Consider the following 19,568-nt stretch of genomic DNA (forward strand, 5'->3'; position numbering starts at 1 on the left):
ACAGCACGCATTTTCCATACAAAAAAAAAAAAAAAATATCTTATATAAACACGTTTCTGTCAGTGCTAAACTATGTGTACAAATAAATATGATTGTGGAAGCCAAACGCATGCAACTTAGCATAGCACATCTCTGGTGGAAAATCACCCTAAAAGATAAGATCTTAGATAAACACCATAATAAATTTAAGAAATTATTTCACGAAAGAATCTTAAAGATTTTACGAAGAAAAACTCGAAGCATCCCGTTCTCCCAAACACTTTCGTTCTTCGACGTTCTCAAAAACTTTCCTGTTTCACGAAACATTCCCGAGATTTCTTTTTCGATCCATAAACGTTTCGAAACGCTGAATTTTTCACAGGTGTGCCTGATTTATGGAGGGCATTTTGGGGGGAGGCATTTTGAGAATTTATCCTCAAAAGCCTTTGATCTTCCCTTCAGATTTCATTCCGCCATCGAGATAAAGGTTTCAAAAGGTGACAATGGTACTGTTAACTTTTCAGGGTCCCTTCTCAAATTTTGTTCGATACTGCGAGAAAAGTTTCGCCCAAAATTTCCTAAATTCGTGGAATGTTTGAAGCACGTTGTGTTGTTCTGTTGTTGGAACAAAATGTATTCTGTAACGAGCTTAGAACACTTTGTAAATTCAATGGAATTTTGTCTGGAAGTTCGAGTGAACTCAATTTTGTTATCAGCGGCGTTCCGTGTACATGGGGTATCGTTATCAATTTTGATTTACTTTGCCAGTTTCGCGTTTATTGATATCACTGCTGTGTTTGTTTAGAGAAGTGATATGAGCTGTATTGTGTTTGTGTTAAGTGTGAAATTTGTGGTTTCGATGTCATGGCATATGATTTGCATCTCAGGACAAAGTTGCGAGTATCTTGAGTTAGTTAGCAGAAAATTAGGGTATGTTTTCATGGAATATCTTTCCTTACAGCTTAAAGAGATAATTGAGTACACAGATACAATACACAGGGTACATTTATACTAGAAGTTAAAAACTAGTGGCACAATATGATTTATGTCTTAAGTGGTTTACAAGAAAACACTATTATAACATCACTGGGGATCAAATCGGAACAAATCTTAAACTGACAACTACAACAAAGCACCAAACCAAACACATCACGAACGAACAGACAAACAAAGAAACATATTCTTTACAAATCCACTCCCCAAACAATACACCGACGAAACTTCGGGTCTAAAGTGCATTTAGCGAAACTAAACGAACGGACGTCTCGAGTGTTGCCGAAAGTACTCGAGTTCGAACGAAGATGTTTGTTCTATGTTTGAAAACAATTACTTTTTGCTCTCGTTTGAAACAGCTCGTCAAGTGGGGAGAGAAATCGAAGAAAAACAGGATCAAATTAAGTTATGGGATCTTGTAACGTAATTCGCTGAGTGACTGACGCTTTTTTTGGGCTGTGGGTTAAGATTAATTTTATATTTGTTTTTTAACCGATTTCAAAAAAAGAGGTGGTATGTGTGTGTGTATGTTTATGTAAGAATAAGAATAATTTATTGTGTCAAAAATCTCTTTACAAAAGTGTGTACAGAATCATCTTTTAGACAAAAATGCCTGTAGTAGAAGAATCTGCCCCTCCCTATTTGCATAGCGTGATAATTAACACAATAACTTAAGAAATTAATAAAAAAAATGTAGTTATGTGCAATTATCTTGCGTTTAGTTGAATCGATTTCGATGAGATTTTCAGCATAGTATTTTTCAGACTTTTCTTAATGGGTAAAATCATCCAATGACTTCTTCCGCCTTGGGTGAGGCGAGAGGTATTGTCAGACTCTTACTGACTAAAAACGACCCCGTTCCTACCCCTACTTTTTGAGCCGGAGCCCCGGTAAACCCGCTAAGTAGTTCGCAGCTGCCGATTAGGAATCAGCCTAACTAGGCGCTATCTGTGGTAGCATGATGGCTTCGTAGCACACCTATATCGCTTTTCTTTTATCAACTCACTATTTAATAAATACACTTAAATAGAATTTTCACCATCTACTCAATTTACACCTTAACAGAAAAATCCCAGCATAATTTAACACATTATACACATACATATAATAAAACGTTACAGAACATAACATTTTCGAAATGCTTCTCACTCTACTATTCAAAGCTATAACCGTACCGTTTCACAGTCTGAAAGTATGCTAAAAGTCAAATAGTATGTTTGAATATTTTAAACAAACGTCCGCCTAGAACTTACCTAGCATTGTTTCCGTGCTTCTGGATTCGGATCTGCAAAATAAAAAGGTGTTTTTGTATTATGACGTCGTTTTAAAGTGCTTTATTATTTCTCAAGGGGATGGGTAGAGATATATCTAAAGTACACAAATCTATATATATAAAAATCAATTGCTATTCCTTTGTCTCGCTAAAACTCGAGAACGGCTGGACCGATTTGGCAAATTTTGGTCTTGAATTATTTGTAGAAGTCCAGGGAAGGTTTAAAAGGTGAGAAAATATCAAATAATTGACGGAAAAACCCTAAAAACTGCCCTTTCCTTTATCCCATACAAACGTTTTCTAACTAATACGTAGAGTCAATTTGAGCTTTATTGCTATTGGATAAAGTTCATTGTTGGATAAATGCTATTGGATACTAAAAAACAAATGCTATAGATTCCCTACTAATATTATAAATGCGAAAGTAACTCTGTCTGTCTGTAATTACGCTTTCACGCATAAACCAGTGAACCGATTTTGATGAAATTTGGTACTGAGATAGAATAGACCTTACTTGATACTTTTTATTGCAAAAAAATAGCGGAGAATGGGTAAAAAGAGGGGATGACTGCTCATATGTAAATTCGTCATTTTAAAAGCTGTAACAGTGAAACTTTGTATTTAGACACTTAAAGATAAACGAAAGAACATGGTGTACTTTTTATTGCAAAAAATACGGGAGAGTGGGTAAAAATAGGGGATGAATGGTCATATGGAAATTCGTCATTTTTAAAGCTGTAACAGTGAAATTTTGTATTTAGACACGTAATGAGGAGCGAAAGAACAGGCTACTTTTTAATAAAAGGGTAGAAGGCGTAGTATGTTTGATAGAGGAGATTAATGTTTGCTTGAAAATTCGTCATTTTCGTTAATACTTATTTAAATACACATATACTTATTTAAATCGCCAATATCCCTACTACCATACTAATGTTATAAATGCGAAAGTAATCCTGTTTGTGTTGAGGTTACGCTTGCACGAATGTTTTTTTTTTGGAATATAACAACGAAACAATGTATTTTTTTATTGATAGGCAATATATAGGAAATTAAAGGATAATAATATAGATAACCTTGGCTACTTTTCATCATGATTATAAAATGATGAATCGGCGGTCGTGGTTTCTTTGGAATACATATCTTTAAAAATGCTAACAGTAACATATTCTCAAGTAATTCACATTTTAGATGACATACGGCAGCATTTTGACCACTAACACCACTACGCGGACGAAGTCGCGGGCAAAAGCTAGATTCGATAAATTTTCATTTGTACATGTCAAATATTTGTTGTTTCTAAATTCAAATTCTGTAAATAATGATTGACATTTATGCATAAACTATGAAAAGGGTGAATAAACAATTGTCTGTATTTTTTTTAATCTATTGAAAATGTTGAAAAGTGCATTAAGCATTAATAGAAATTCCTCAAATATGAATTATGCGTGCGTTCAGAAATAATGACAAATTATCAACAGTTACGCGTGTGTTCAGAAATTTATTTTGTGTGTAAGTTTCTATTCACGTTTTCGAACAAACGATGCTCTTTCAATATAGTCTATTGGTGTGAATGACATTGACATTCGTATTGCGCGTTTTTTTAAATATTATTATGCAAAATTAAATGTATATTTTTCAATATTTCTGAGAGATTATCATAATATTTCTTCGAGTTTTAAAGACTAAGAAGATTTTTATTTGCTAATAAGTGTTTGTTAATCAAGGTAAGTTCACATCCTCATTATTGATTTTTAGTAACTTTTGGTGACTACGAAATACTACAATTTGGTATACACGGTTATGCAGAAAATGTATGAGAGCTTTTTATTTTCAGTTGGAATTTCGTTTTAAACAATGCTACCAACCAGACGTACAAGCTTAGGCCGCAGAACTCGAAATACGGCAAGTCAAAGAAATATAAGAGCAAATCAAACTAATGAGCATCGCGAAGCGCGAAATGAACTTGAACTGAATCGATATCAAGATAGAAATGTTGTGTTTAATCCCCACAAAGCTGCATTCAGTTATAATGTGGCAATTGATTACAGTTCAGAGCAAATTGTTGCTATTGGACTAATGAACATTGTGTGTCCACATTGGGATTGAAATTAAAAAATGAAGCCTCTGGATTGTGTTGCGCCAGCGGCCAAGTCAAATTGACGCCATTGGTACCGCCACCAGAGCCACTACATTCATTGGTTAATTTTTTGACTCATATCCAGCAGTACAATAATTGCTTTCAAATGACATCATTTGGGGCAACAAAAGTTATACGAGACAATTTTTTGCCTACTTTTAGCAAGTAAGTATAATGGCAAACGTTTTTTTTTAGTTTTAAAACCATGTAGCTGGTGCAAAATATGTCGAGTCAGTGATGTGTTTATTTTGTAAACAATAAATCAAATACATAATATAATAGTCTATAATCCGAAGACTTAATCAGCCACATTTATAACATGTTGTATTTTATAGTGGCATGAGCAAGATGTTCTTGGTAAAGCCTACTACCTAAAGCTGCCGTGGAAGGCTGTTTAATGTCGAGGTTAAAAGTAGTTTTAACTTGAAATGATGTAAAGTATTGTGGCAGTATTTTGCGAGCCACATGGTGGTACAATTTGCTATACAATTGCCTGTATACATATTTATATTCTTGCAGATTCAGGGATTCAAATATATCATCAAACAGGTTCCTTATTGCCAGTGCCTGTTGAAGACTATACATTTTTGCAAATATATTTTATGGACAATTCAGCAAGAGAAGTCGATCAGCGTTGTGCGCAACGCACAACAACTCAGTAAAGAGATCCATTGTGATGAACAACTTCAAACATTTTTCCTTCAACACAATGAATTAGTTGCATTAGACCGATGCATTAGACCGCATGCCATCAGATAATCACAAAATTGTCATCAGAGCCGATAAGGCGCCTGCAGGACAGTGAAATGATTGAATCCTATGAAATAAACACTATTATGAAAATATATTTTGTTTTTTTTAAATTAGTAAAGTCCTTTTCAGGTATAGTGAGATCAGGAAATTATAGATTCATTTTTATATGGAGGATATTTATAGATTCCAATTCAAATTGAATAGGGACTCATACATAACTCAGCTATACAAAATAAAGTAGAGCATCATTGCTACGCGAAAGCGGTACGAAGTTCGCTGGGTCAGCTAGTATAACAATATTATTATGTGGCGACACCTGACAAGTGACAGATGACAGCAGTCGCACATAGACTATCTACGAGAAATATCAATGGATGACGTCATAAATATCCTGCATCGCATATGAAGTTTACATACGAATACACACGGATAGAAAATCCCAACGAACTACAGTTGAGCAGAAAACCCGCCAGGCATGAACACCTCGCCTGGTCGGAGGATCCTCCTTTTCTTAAGGAACTTTACTCTCTGTTCCCTAAAATTATAGAAGAGGAAAGTGTGGGAGAGACATGCTCCAGCACGAATGGGCTGGCCCGACCGGAGTAATAACGTGAAACAACGCTTGCGTTGTGTTTCGTTGCGTGAGTGAGGTTACCGGAGGTCCAATTACCCTCTTCTCAATCTTCCCAATCCCAGATTTCCCAACCCTTAAATTACTAATCCCAAAAGGCCGGCAACGCACTTGTAACGCCTCTGTTGTTTCGGGCATCCATGGGCGATGACGATTGTTCACCATCAGGTGATCTGTCTGCTCGTTTACCGGCTTATACTCGTATCATAAAAATATGACATTTAAAACATTAATACAATCACAAAAAAAGAAAATTAAAAGAACAACATTTTCCATAACGTAGTATTATGAAACTCTCCAGCGTATTTTTCTTCACTAATACCACTAAGTAGAAACTCATGTAGTGAATGCGGTCTCTAAAATATTATTTGCAAAATAAAATACAGACGCCAGCAAGTCATGCTACACCTATCATCTCTAATCATTATGAACTTTATTTCAAAACAATAAAGTTGAAAATGTAATAAAGAAATTTGATAGAAAAGTGTAGCTCGACCTGCTGGTTGGTACTATTTGTGCAGGTACCGTAATAAATTCAGAATAAGACTATTGTGTTTTGAGATTTAGTCTGTTTCTAGTCTGTGTGGGGGATTGGTTTTGATTGTTAATGGAATTCTAGTTAGCTCTTTTTCTAAGATAACATCTAATAGATATTTCCATGTCACAATGTTAGTTACCGTACTCCTAAGAAACGGCTTTACCGATTTTTACCATCTGTAATTTTATATGCGTATTCAGTAGGTCTGAGAATCGGCTATTTTCTAGAAATAAATAAAACAACGTTTTCTAGAAACAAATAAGCAGAAGGCTAGTCTAACGTCTCTGGTGTTTCAAACGTCCATGGATGGCGCCTATTGCTTACTATCAGGTGATTCGTTACTCGTTTACTAGCTTATCTTATAAAAGAAACACTAATTAGTGTTATTATATTAATATATTTCTCTAAAATACATATTTAACCATCCCCAGACTCAAGGTCAAAACTAAACAACAATTCAAATTCAAAACTGTTCAAAACTTAACCCTTTAACACTACATACGTACTAATCTTGTAAATCCCTAATCAACACCTAACATGTTATCAAGATTAACTAACTAAATGTTCCCTGAAGCCTATTGAAACAGTTTTGAAAGACCTTTCAGTAGACAACCGCTTATCAAGCTACTACACTCCATCAAATTGAAATTTGAACTTTATCATTATGGTATATAAAGTCGAAAGTTGATTGAATGTGTTGGTGTATGTTGTTATGCTGTCTGAATATGCGAATTCTCTTAATTGATGAGAGGACATTTTGGGGAGGTGATCGTTTGGCCTCGGGTCCTCCATTATTAATTGTTCTGAACATCTTTTGGTGTAGCTAAATGATATGGGATCGTGTTTTTTTGTTACTGGTGTTAATTTATTCATGTAGAACACACGTTTCGACAGTAAATAAATGTCGAAGTTTTTTTTGGGATTTGAGACAGATTGCCTGTAGTTAGGGTGATTTTTCACCAGAGATTTGTTGTGTAGCTATGCTATGTATGTAATAGGTAAGCTGTGAAACTATGTGACTGTTTCCACTAATACTAAGCTATGTAGCTGTGCGAGTAAGATGTGCTATGAAAATGCGCCGCAGCAAAGTAGCTGTGCGAGGAAGTTAGGCTAGTTTTTAACCACATGATATGGCAAGAATGTAACAATAGGTAGAGTGTAATCAGAAACTATTTGCTACTACAAAATATCTATAATATACAAAAATCAATCGATCGTTAGTCTCATATCAGTAAAACCCGAGAACAAGAGAGAAATCAGAGATTTGGTAAAATTTGTCCTTGAATTATTTTTTTGGAAGGTTTAAAAGGTGGGAAAATAATGTTTGAAGCGGTACAAAGATTACCGGGTCAGTTAGTCACTTAAAAACGTTAAAATCCCAAAATTCTTCAATCCGTTCCAAGGAAAGAATTCAATTTACTCATCGAAATACATTATTTTATTTTGACTTCTTCCTTCACACACAATGACAATATACCGATAAAATTTATCTTATACACAAATTTTATTTATCATTTGCTAGACATTCTAAATAAATAAAAAGATTTATTGCAGCTCGGAAAAGCAAGATGTATAGAGCATTGCATTCAAGAATACAGATATTAAAATGGAAACAAACACCGTCTCCTCCTGACAGAATTTATATGTTTTCTTTAAAAGTATGAACCTTAGCGGCTGAGTGTCACACCGAAGTGTATTTTTGTTTGAAAGAAGTACGGTAATATACTATGATTTATTATGTTATATTGGCTTACTCACGTAACTGTTTGACGAGGAACTCGACTAGTTTCAAACCATGCTAGAGGCTCATATTCATGAGCAGCATTCCGCGATACATGACGCTGTGATTATTGCGATGCTACTGGTGACTCGAGTTTTGCGCTCATCACGCCCTCTGCCTGAATATAAGTCTCTAGTATGGGTTGAAACTAGTCGAGTTCGCAGCTCGAATGAAAAGGGTGCTGGTGTTGCAACTAGAGTCCAGAATTTTTCAAATGGGGATTTCTTTATTTTTTTAAGTATTTTTTCTTTTTTGGTGTAACTTTAAGGGTCTGTTTGAGTTTGTAGCGTAGGTTTTTGCTGAGTGTGAAAGTTAGTTTTCGAGTGATATTTGTTTTTGAAAGTGAAGTTTCTGACTGCACGGTTGACACAGTGACCGGGCAACTAGCTGCCGTGCAACGTGTAGCGGGTTTGATTCCCGCACGGAGCAACTCTTAGTGTGATCCAGAAATTGTTAATCTGGGTCTGGTCTGTTATGTGTATGTGAACTTGTATGTTTGTAAACGCACCCACGATACAGAAGGAAATGCTAGTGCGGGGCAACGTTAAAAAAATGACAACAGACTCATTAATAAAATGTTCGTATTTATTTTGTTTACAGTTAGCAGATTTACAATTGTTTTTCTTTTATTTGTTCAAAGCGCAATGTCTCTTAATCTAGAGCATACATTCGGACTAAATGTCTAGATTTCGTTCCCACGTGTGCACTAAAATGAGATTTGAGAACTCAAAGTATGCCAAGGGGAGCCATTATGCAGTCTCTGGCTTATGTCTGTCTGGGTGTATAATATGAGGCTATATAAGTCTAATGCATATAATGCACTAGCTTTTAGCTAGGGATTCACACACGTACTGACGGGGGTCAGGTCTTGAAGTTCAGGTGTTAAATAAAAGATTTTTATTTTTAGCATGACTGTAGTTATGACATGACAGGGTATATCCCTAAAACTACAACCAAATGCTAAGAGACAAGTAGCAGCGTCTTTTAACATTAAGGCTGATTTTCCACCAGAGATGTGCCATTATACGTTGTTGTGGATGCGTTTGTCTTTTCCACCAATCATATTTAGTGGTACACATAGCTGAGCACTGGTGGAACGGGTTCAACTAAGATATGTTTTATATGAAAAACTGCGTTCTATGAATATGTGCTATAGATGTGTGCTATAGATGCGTGCTATGATTGCGTGCTATGGATGCGTGCAATGGATGGCTTCCCTACTATCGATATATTGCATACTGCTGCGCAGCTCGCACGTCTAATTTGTGACAGCGAATCTTCATAGCAACATAGCTTAGTATCGTATATTTTCGTAGCATAGCTACATAGCACATTTCTGGTGGAAAAGCACCATTAGGGTAAAAAAAACACAATACTTTTCGACATTCTTATCCCTTGAAATATACAAGTTATGGAATTATTGCTATTGTAATAGCGATATAACTCGTACAATACGGTGTAAACGCTGTCTTATACAGATCTTGTAAGTTGGCTTCCACTGAAGCGAAAGGCAAACGTATTGGGACAGTAAACATGTCCGTGCTCTAGACTCTAGAATTCGATTCTATCGAATATTCGGTTCAAAATCGATGTGTTTAATCGGACTGGATTCTATCGAATAGGTTAGGGTTGACACTAGGTTCGGAATTGAAAGATAGTACTTACTACTTTTAAAATTATTTTAAGCAATATGTATTATGTATTTCTATTGCTATTGTGTTGAGCAATATGCTTTATATTGCTATTTTAATGGACCGTATGTATTATATTGCTCAATATAATGGGGATGAAATGAAAAATCTATTTAGTCCATCAGTTAGGTAATGAAAAAAATATTACACATATATTATTATTTTGTCATAATATTATCAGAAAAAAATCATAGATAAAACTAATTGAACTTTAAGTGTGGCAAATACGTCATTTCTACGTAGTGAGCGACATTTCAAATCGATATATCTTTAAAAGTATATATTTTTGTCACAAAATGTAAAATACGTGACTAATATTTTAAAATAATATAATCAACAAAACGGATATTAAAATAAAAATTAGTCATCTACCCCATTAACGATAGATGCACTGCAAATCATAAATCCTACCCTATTAGTTAGTAAATAAGCATGTTATTAAATTGCTGTATAATATTGACACTAAATGACTATTACGTAATATAGTTTCATCGCGCAAATTGCAATGTATGTACAAATATACATACATACGAGTATTTGCATTAGGTATATATGAATATACGTTATTAGGGTAGTAATTTTAATGAATTGAACTGCACGTGATTTGATATTTGTGCTGGGCAAATGGCAAAGGTAACTATGACATGGCTTTTGACGTCACAACTTTAAAATTTTAATGTACAATGTGTGCATTAAAATTTTTCGTAAAATCGGGTTTCTTTCTACTGGTTTGACCGAAAGTTTTAAACCAATGAAAAACTAATATACGCTTCTTGATATTGATTATAGATATTGGTTATAGGACGAATCCTACAATCCTTGATCCAAAGATCAAAGCTTTTTATGGTATAAGCCAGTAAACAAGCAGACGGATTATCTGATGGTAAGCAATCGTCGCCGCTCATGGACACCCGAAACACCAGAGGCGCTACAAGTGCATTGCCAGCCTTTTGGGGGTCAGGAATTTAAGGATTGTCGGGAAATCGGAAATTGGGAAGATTGGATTTTACGTCCATGTTCTGTGAGGCTCACGGCCTCACAGAATATCACTCCGGTCGAGCCGACCCATTCGTACCGAAGCATGGCTCTCCTACACTTTGCAGAAGCATGGCTCTCCCACACTTAAAAAATACTAATAGTCCACCTACTCTAATCACAATTCTCTACCAAAATAAACCTCAAGGTCAAATTCAAAAATTTTCCATACAATAAATCTACGTTCCCCTAAAAATGGCACCTCCACTAAAAATATACATCTTCACTGTCACCTGACTTGAGCACTTAGCGCGCATCAGATATTCAGTGAAGTTTCCTAAATGCATATTGACAATACCATCACTGTGCCACTACCTCACTACCTCACGACGTCAGTACCTCACTTCTGGTTTTCACAGTCGAATCTAAGAAGCACTCTACTGCATTGGTAGGAGCGATATGCAATATGTATTTATTTGTACATTTTGAAATGTGCCAATTTAAATCAATATAGACTACTGTATTTACATATAATTATGTATGAGAATATAAGACATATTATAATTCAATTATTGTCAATGTGTACATATGTGATTCCTTACAAAGCAGTCCCCTGCTTTAGTAATTGAGTAGTAATAAGTGTGGTTGCTGGGTTTTCATATCTGTGTTGGAGAAAATTGGAAGTATTATAGTTAACAGACGATCATGTATGAAAAGACTGATCGACTGTCGTATGTAAGCGAAAGAACATATTACGTAAGATTCGTAGCAATTAGCGCTCCATATTCTCTGCTTGCCCCCATTGGATACAGACGTAATATAATTGTTAGGAGGGAAGGATAGTAAAAAGTATTATAAAAATGTTTTTAAACTTACGTATCTATGTGTTGTGTTGGAAATCTCACAGCGTCTTCATAAATAGTATCTGTAACAATAAAACATAATAATTACAACATTATAATTATCATTCAATATTAAAGTCATAACACATATTAACGAATAGCGCTCTAACCTACCAATTAAACCATCATTTAAATTTGAACTTAATTACAATTGAAGGTCAATACAAAAATGCTGACGGCGGGTGGCAAGCAAGCGGTCCACTTGATTTGCAGTTGAAGCGGTAGTTGAAACGTATACAAAAAGCTTCCACCTCGCGGTCGCATAGCACCGGCAGCTAGCGGTAGCCACAATTTGAAACGCCTTGCCTCACGGTGGTTTCCTCACAATGTTTTCCTTCACCGTTTGTCAGTGGTGTCTAAATAATCTTAGAAAGTACATATAACTCGGAAAAAGTCGCATTGGTACTTTGCCGTTGTAGGTTTCAAACTCGCAACCTCATGTATGAGAAGCAGGCGTCATAAAACTCTAGCTCTAAAATTTCATTAACAAGGTCAAAAGACAAGCAACTCTAGAACAATTTGTATCCTACATTCAATTTTATGTTAAACAAAAGAAAATTGAGTTTTTCACCTAAGTAATAACAGAACAGTGGCAAACAGTAATTTATTTACACACGACAGCAAAATGTACTTTTATTATCTCTTGGAAACATCAAACGAACTGCCAAATATTCTTTGTGAAGTATTCGAACGAATTATATTTATTTTGTAAATAAACAATCTTATTTAATGCCTCAAAGAGCGAGGGAATAAGAATTTGGGTCTTTGAGAGTCGATTTACACTTTTTTGGATAGACAAACTATCTTACTGGAAGTTTAATAGATTCTCGGCTTTGGTGGGTTCTAATAGGGTTGAAAATAGTTTTTCATGTAAAGCTAAAGCTATGTTAAAGCTATTTTAGTCAATCTTCAGTCGATTTTGAACTGTATGGCTCTTGTAATAAAATTGGAAATGTTAGATCTGCACTAGCAATAAATTATGTATAAAAACTTAACAGGTAAATATATCTAAAATTATACTTAAGTAGGTTCTACCAACTGATAGGTTGGAATTTAGTGCGATAAGTCTCAAAGTAAATTATATTAAGCTATTTATATAAATGGTTTGTATGAAGCAAACCTACGGATTATGATACGGTTTATAAACCGTTCTTTTTTGTAAAGTCGATTATAAATTTAATTTCAAAGCCCAGGTTTCTTCACAATGTTTTTCATCACCATCAGTGGTGTCTAAATAATTTTAGAAAATACAATATTACTCGGAAAATGTCACATTGGTACTTGCCGTTGGTAGGTTTCAAACACGCACTGTCGTGCATGAGAAACGGGCGTCTTAAACCTCCGGGCCATCATGACAGAATTGGAGATTAAATTATTAATTATTTTTAATTTGACTGTCGACGTGGTGTAATTCATAATTACTGTTTACGATCTCTTATGGTAAGATAAGTAGCGTTTTATTTATCTAACAATATTATAAAGCTGAAAAGTTGGTTTGTTTGAACGCGCTAATCTCCGGAACTACTGAACTACTTCTTTAACTTGTCTTCTAGTTGTTTATACAAGAAGACAAGTTAAAGAAATACAGCGTCTTTGTAATCTGTAAAGGATAAAGCGTAAAGGCAAAATAAACAATGATTTTATAACTTTAGTTAAGACTAAACTGAATTCTGTAGCAGTAGGTAACTGCAGCTTTAATAATAAACTCCTACTGAAGATCTTATCACAGAAAATAAAAGCGCAACGTAAGAAAATTGTCACAAAAATTCCTAAGACAATGTGACTTCTAAGGAAACAGTCCTTAGAATACCCATGGGAACAGCAAAAACGGGAATCACGCGAATCAAGTTGTAGGTAATCGGTGGCGTGTGGTGTAAGGAAATAAGGAAAAGCGACTAGCAAGGATGAATGATGAGTTGGCTGCGTGACGTTGCGTCAGTAGAGTGCATATTAAGAATTGGAAACGGATTCAATTAAGATTTGTTTTTTATACGGAAACATGCGTGATATGGATATATGCTATGAAAGGTTACCTTATTATCGATACCTCGCATACTCGCGCTGCACATCTTTCGCGCACAGCTACATTCAGCTGCAGCTTAATATCAGTGGAAATGGTTACATAGTGTCACAGGTTAGCTATTACATCAGTCATCAGACCACCACTGATAGGGCCCAGTAGGGCTGATGCCTGATCCGGAGCTGCGGACTACCTAGCGGGTTTATCGGGGCTCTGGCTCGAAAAGCAGGAGTAGGAACGGGGTGGTTTTTAGTTAGTAAGGGTCTGACATTCCCTCTCAACCAAGGCGGGAGAAGACAATAGATGATTTTCCCACCTTAAATAAACCAAGTTATATTATCAAAATTTAACACAACATTCATAGTTCGCAAATTCGTTCACCTTATCAATCGATCACTAGCAAACACGAAATAAAGACAGCTATAATTTTATAACAATAAATACGTCAGCCCACTCGACATCTGTCACATTACCGTACATTCTCTACTGACAGGGGATAACCGGACTGTCAAACTTAACTGATATATCGGACCCTGGAATTACTAGGATTATATTGTCAATATTGTACGGCGATATGTTTTATTGCTGTCCCGGATTCGTACTAAGTACGTCTGATTAATGCCCCCTGGGAATTTTGGCGAGAAAAATACTTTTTTTTCTCCCGTCTGTTTCGTGTTTCTCTTGGACGCAATTGAGTTAGGTTAGGTTACGTCAATTTGTGGTGTTATTTTATTTTTCGTTGATTTATTGTCGTGTTTATTGGGGTATATTTGGCTGATGCTGGCTTTTGTTGTGTCATTCTGTGGTGTTGGACGTAACGTACATTTTATTAATTGGTTCTACGTCTGAGCCTAGAATTCTCTTCATCGAATTTTCCAAAAGAAAGTAGCTGTAAAAACGTAAACCAAAACAAAAGTCGTTCTCTTACTTAAATACTTTACTTATATTTTGTCTAACTTTGAAACCTGTATTTACAGTATTTATTTCAAAATTAAAAGTCTATTTAGTCCATTAATTAGGTAATGAAAAAATATTGGACTCGTATTTTGTTATTAGGTCATATGTTTACGATAACAATACTTAAATAAAACAAATTAAAGTTTAATAAAAATTAGGCATCTACCCTAATCTTTACATCGACAGCAACAAATTTTAAATAAAAATATCTTTAACATAAATAAATTCCTAGCGTCACAAGAGTAAGTAAAGCTTCAAGCAAGGTTACATAGTATAAAAAATAAATCTTACAAATAATTTTCTTGACGGGCTCCTTGTCGGAATATCATCAAGCTACCCTCGTCAGTGTTGAGTGGTCGGCATGTCTGTGCAGACGTGATCCTTACCTTATGGTTATGCGGGACTATTAAAATGTTTTACTTGGTTTGTAATAATATGGTACCTATTTATTTGCTGTCAGCTGTTTGATCTTCCTTGATGCTTAGTTTTAGAGCTTAGAGTGTGTATGTACTTAGTTAAATTTGGAATAACAGTAATGTTCCATTTTTACCAAAAGATTAATTAGATCTACATTTGATTTTAAAACACCAACATTTTACAATTTTGTTGTAAATTTCGTGAGATATACTAAATTAATTATCATGTTATCGGCTTACTCACCTTACTGTTTGACGAGGAACTCGACTAGTTTCAAGCCAGGCTAGATGCTCATATTTTAAGTATTAACGCAATGGTCGCCGCGCCGTGTGTCTCGAAATGCTGCTCATGAATATTAGCCTTTAACATGGCTTGAAACGACTCGAGTGCCTCGTCAAACAGTTACGTAATTAAGCCGATAACATAATAATACAATATATTCTCCAATTTTAATACTTATATAAACATTTCATAAAAACCAAACCAAAAATAATATCCACAAACCAAACATCAAACTCATAATAAATATTATACCAACCTCAAGCTTTAAAGTATTTGATCGATACAATCACTCTGTACTTTAACTCTTTCATGCAAATACGTTGAAAACCGTTTATTTTATTTACTTTACATTATCAAAATCCCACTCCAATTTTTTATAAACCAACATGCTACGAGATTCGTAGCCGTTCGTAGACATCGTAGCCGCGTAGCACTTTCGTAGCTGATAGTGTTTTTGTAGTATCCGATCCGATATCTGATATCACATTATCAATATGTGTTGTTTTCATTTAATACATATTTTATTGTAAAGAATTAAAATGTTCTATAATGATTACTACCTACGACGAGTTTCTTTTACGTTTAAAGTAATCGAAACGAGAGTGCCGAACACGCTCTCGTGTCGACAGGGTCATTAGGTCCATAGCTTTAGTCGTTATTAAGAAAAAAAATTGTTCAACAACACACGACTGTCATTACTATTAACATATAGATAATGGATCCAAAATCGAGTCGAACGATTACATTATATTAATCGGATCGGTGTCCAATATTGACATCGGATCGTGTAGCGTAAAAATGCTTCTACGAAGTAGCTATTTATCTAAGAAAATATTTTATGAAACTTTTAAGATGCAAGACTGTTGTATGAAGTCTATTTTAGAGCAAAATCTTAATTTCATTCTGAAGTAAAGTGGAAAATGGTTTTAATAAAAATAGTGGTATAAGGATGCTTTTCCACCACAGATGAGCTATGCTACGAAGATGTAATAGCTATGAAACCATGTGACCGTTTCCACTGATACTAAGCTATGTAGCTGTGCGAGGAAGATGCGCAGCTCAAGTATGCAATGTATCGATAGCAGGGAAGCCATCCATAGCACACAGCTGTCCATATAAAAAACATGGCTTAGTTGAGTCTATTTCCACCAGTGCTATGCTATGTGTAGTAAAGAATATGATTACAGCAACGTAGCATAGCACATCTCTAGTGGAAAAGCACACTTAAGGTTTAAATTTTAATAACTAGCTTGAAGTTTGTAATATGCGATTATTTTCACTGAAAATAAGAGCGTAAAATTTGGAGTTAATTGTATATTAAACAAAGTAACTTTTATTTTTCTTCAACTAATATCAAACCACGACTTTAAGTGTGAGAGAGTTATGCTTTGGCACTAATGGGCTGGCTCGACTGGAGTGGTACCACAGTCTCACAGAAAACCGACGTGGAACAACGCTTGGGTTGTGTTTCGTTGTGAGACTGAGGTTACCCCTTCCCAATATTCAAAATCCCCGATTTCCCAATAACCCCTTACCCCCAAATAGCAATCAACGCACTTGTAACACCTCTGGTGTTATGGGTGTCCATGGGCGGCGGCGATTGCTTAACATCAGGTGATCCGTATGCTCGTTTACCGGCTTATACCAAAATGGAAACACTCTTCTCAAATCACAATGTATATGTGTGTATAAGTACACATAATACAAATGAAACATACAAAATAATTACTAAATTGAAGCTGAATAAATCATGAACAACGAAGTTTGATATGTACAATTATACTTGTGCACTAAAATTCATTAGTAGATTGGCGTATCGCATATAAATATTTAGTGTTGGGTCTAATACATTAGGAGGCAGACGTACTCTTGAATTATTGATAAGAAAGGTGTGTGTGAAAGGCGGTTGGTTAGAATTGTTTTAGTAAGTACTCAAGTCGAAAGGAATTTATTGAGGTCTACTGCTTAGGTTAGGTTGTAGAATAGAGGCTGTTTTTGTATTGTGTGATGAGAATTGGAGTTGTGTCTTTATATTAAAATGTTTCTTTAAGTCTTTGACTGCCAATAGAAAACTGTTGAAGGCAAATCCTCCGCTAACATTGGTCACCGGTGTTCAAGGTGTTAAAGATTATGTACAATTAAATTCGCACTAAGGGTTTTGCTTCGAGGTTCCTTGTGTGAACTACTAAGAAATGGAATCCCTTGCCAAACAACTTGGGTATCTTCATGTCCCGAGTGAACAAGGGTTCAAAAGATCTTTTTTTTTTTCTGGTAGATAATCATGAAGTCAAAGTCAAAGCATTTATTTCAATTGATCCTAAATTAGGCACTTTTGAAACGTCAAATTGAATTGTCCGTTAGTCTGTCCGCCAGTGAAGCTAGGCGCTCGTTCCAAAGTGTAGCTTCGAATGGAGAAGAACGAGGAAGAAACTCCATCGTTACTCTTTTTAAAAAATATTTTTTATCTTATGACTTCTCCCGCTTTGGGCGAGGCGTATCAGACTTTTACTAACTTAAAACCATTCTGGTCCTCCTTCTTTTTATCGAGCTGTAGCCCAGGTGATTTTAATTTCACTAAATAAAACTGAATTGAAAAAAAAAATTAGAAATTCTAAAAAAAGTATTGTATGTTTTTTTTTGTTCTAAGAATCGTATACATGAAAAAAGATCTTGTAGGAATACGAATAAAATCTTTTTTCCTTTATACACCAAACCGCTTCAAAAAATCTCTATACACAAAAACCCCACCGCTCCTAACTCCAAACTTATACCACACATCAGTAGCTGACTTTTACATATACGTTGAATAACATATACATTTATTTAGCAGTAAATAAAACAAGTAGAGTGATTGTGATTGAGAGGGGATTTGCAAAGGATCCCTTGGGTATCAGACTACATATGTAAAGGCATCTTAATATTCCTAAGTAGTCCATTGTTTAGTTATCCTTTGTATGATGGGAATCCGGAGAGGGTTAAGCGAAACCTTTTTTTTTGTTTTAGCTTCTGATTGTTCGTACTTGGGCGTGGAAAGAGAATATTTTCGCTGTCTTTTCAAAAGATCAGTGAGTCAGCGGTTATTAAGTTATTATTTTGATTGAGTAATTTGTTTGTTTTGGAATTGTGTATTTCTTTTTGTTTGTGTTTTGTTTTTGTGTGTGTAATTCGATGAAAGGTTTGGCTTAGTTAGCTTTTGTCATTTGTAGTGGGCTCGTATTGTGAATGTGTTTGCGTGTGTTTGTAAATACCTACGTTATAAGAGTTAATTATAAGAGTTAGCAATAATGTTATAAGCGGAAATTTTAGCTCGTGGCAACGTTTAAGGAAATTGCTTAAGTACTATTTGGTATATTGTTTTAGGAATTCTTAGTTAATAAACAAAATTTGTGTGATTGAATGTCGATTCCATACCAACTAGAAAAAAATTATAATAGAGAAAGAGAGTGAGAAAGAGGAAGAAAAAGAGAGTGAGAGTGAGAGTGAGAGAGATGTTTGTATGGTGTTGCTGTCATTACTTAGCTGTACAATGATTTAACTCTACCAATGTTGTCACAGCTAAAAGAAACGAATGAGTACATGGAGGCGCCATCAATGATGCGGTTACGGAGACATCGGAGGCACGACAAGACGCCGTTACGTTTTACTCGTATTAAAAATATATTTTATACACAAACAAAAAATACATTTTATCCACATACAAAAACTGTTGACCCGGAGGTTTAAAGCGTCCGCTTCTTAATCTATACTAATATTATAAAGCTGAAGAGTTTGTTTGTTTGAACGCGCTAATCTCCGGAACTACTGGTCCGAATTGAATAAATCTTTTTGTGTTGGGTAGTGCATTTATCGAGGAAGGCTATAGGCTAGAAAACATCACGCTATAACCAATAGGAGCCGAGCAGGGCGAGTGAAACCGCGTGGAAGTAGCTAGTCATGAATACGATTTGAAGCCAGACGCATTCACATCAACAGCAACATAGCATAACACATCTCCGGTAGAAAAGCACCCAAAATAATCCAAACAATATGAATGAATACGTCTCGCCGTCTTAACTGGCAGAATACAGCCGCCTTAACACTCGCACTTCACAATAGAAGGAGACAGACATAACAGACCAAGAACGTCAGTTACAAAGTTTGATAACGGCCAAGTTTGTAAACAGATGATAAGGCATTGTCTCTTGTAACTGTAGATAAGTTTCAGTTAAAGTTCTGAAGGCGGTTTTGTGATTTTATACAG

The 19,568-nt window shown here is 35.2% G+C and overlaps 1 protein-coding gene across 1 annotated transcript in view; it reads right to left on the reverse strand.

The window, feature by feature from the left end:
• The window catches only part of LOC118279124 (cell adhesion molecule Dscam2), a 185,249-nt gene that overhangs the window by 87,250 nt on the left and 78,431 nt on the right, over positions 1 to 19,568 (reverse strand). The window contains exons 5-6 of the mRNA XM_050698496.1: positions 11,627 to 11,675; positions 2,226 to 2,257 (exon numbers count right to left, since the gene is read on the reverse strand). Of these exons, the coding sequence (XP_050554453.1) occupies positions 2,226 to 2,257; positions 11,627 to 11,675 (81 nt within the window). The remainder of the gene's footprint in view (positions 1 to 2,225; positions 2,258 to 11,626; positions 11,676 to 19,568) is intronic.

The sequence above is a fragment of the Spodoptera frugiperda genome, chromosome 14 (genome assembly GCF_023101765.2).
Source record: "Spodoptera frugiperda isolate SF20-4 chromosome 14, AGI-APGP_CSIRO_Sfru_2.0, whole genome shotgun sequence".
NCBI classification, from domain to species: domain Eukaryota; kingdom Metazoa; phylum Arthropoda; class Insecta; order Lepidoptera; family Noctuidae; genus Spodoptera; species Spodoptera frugiperda.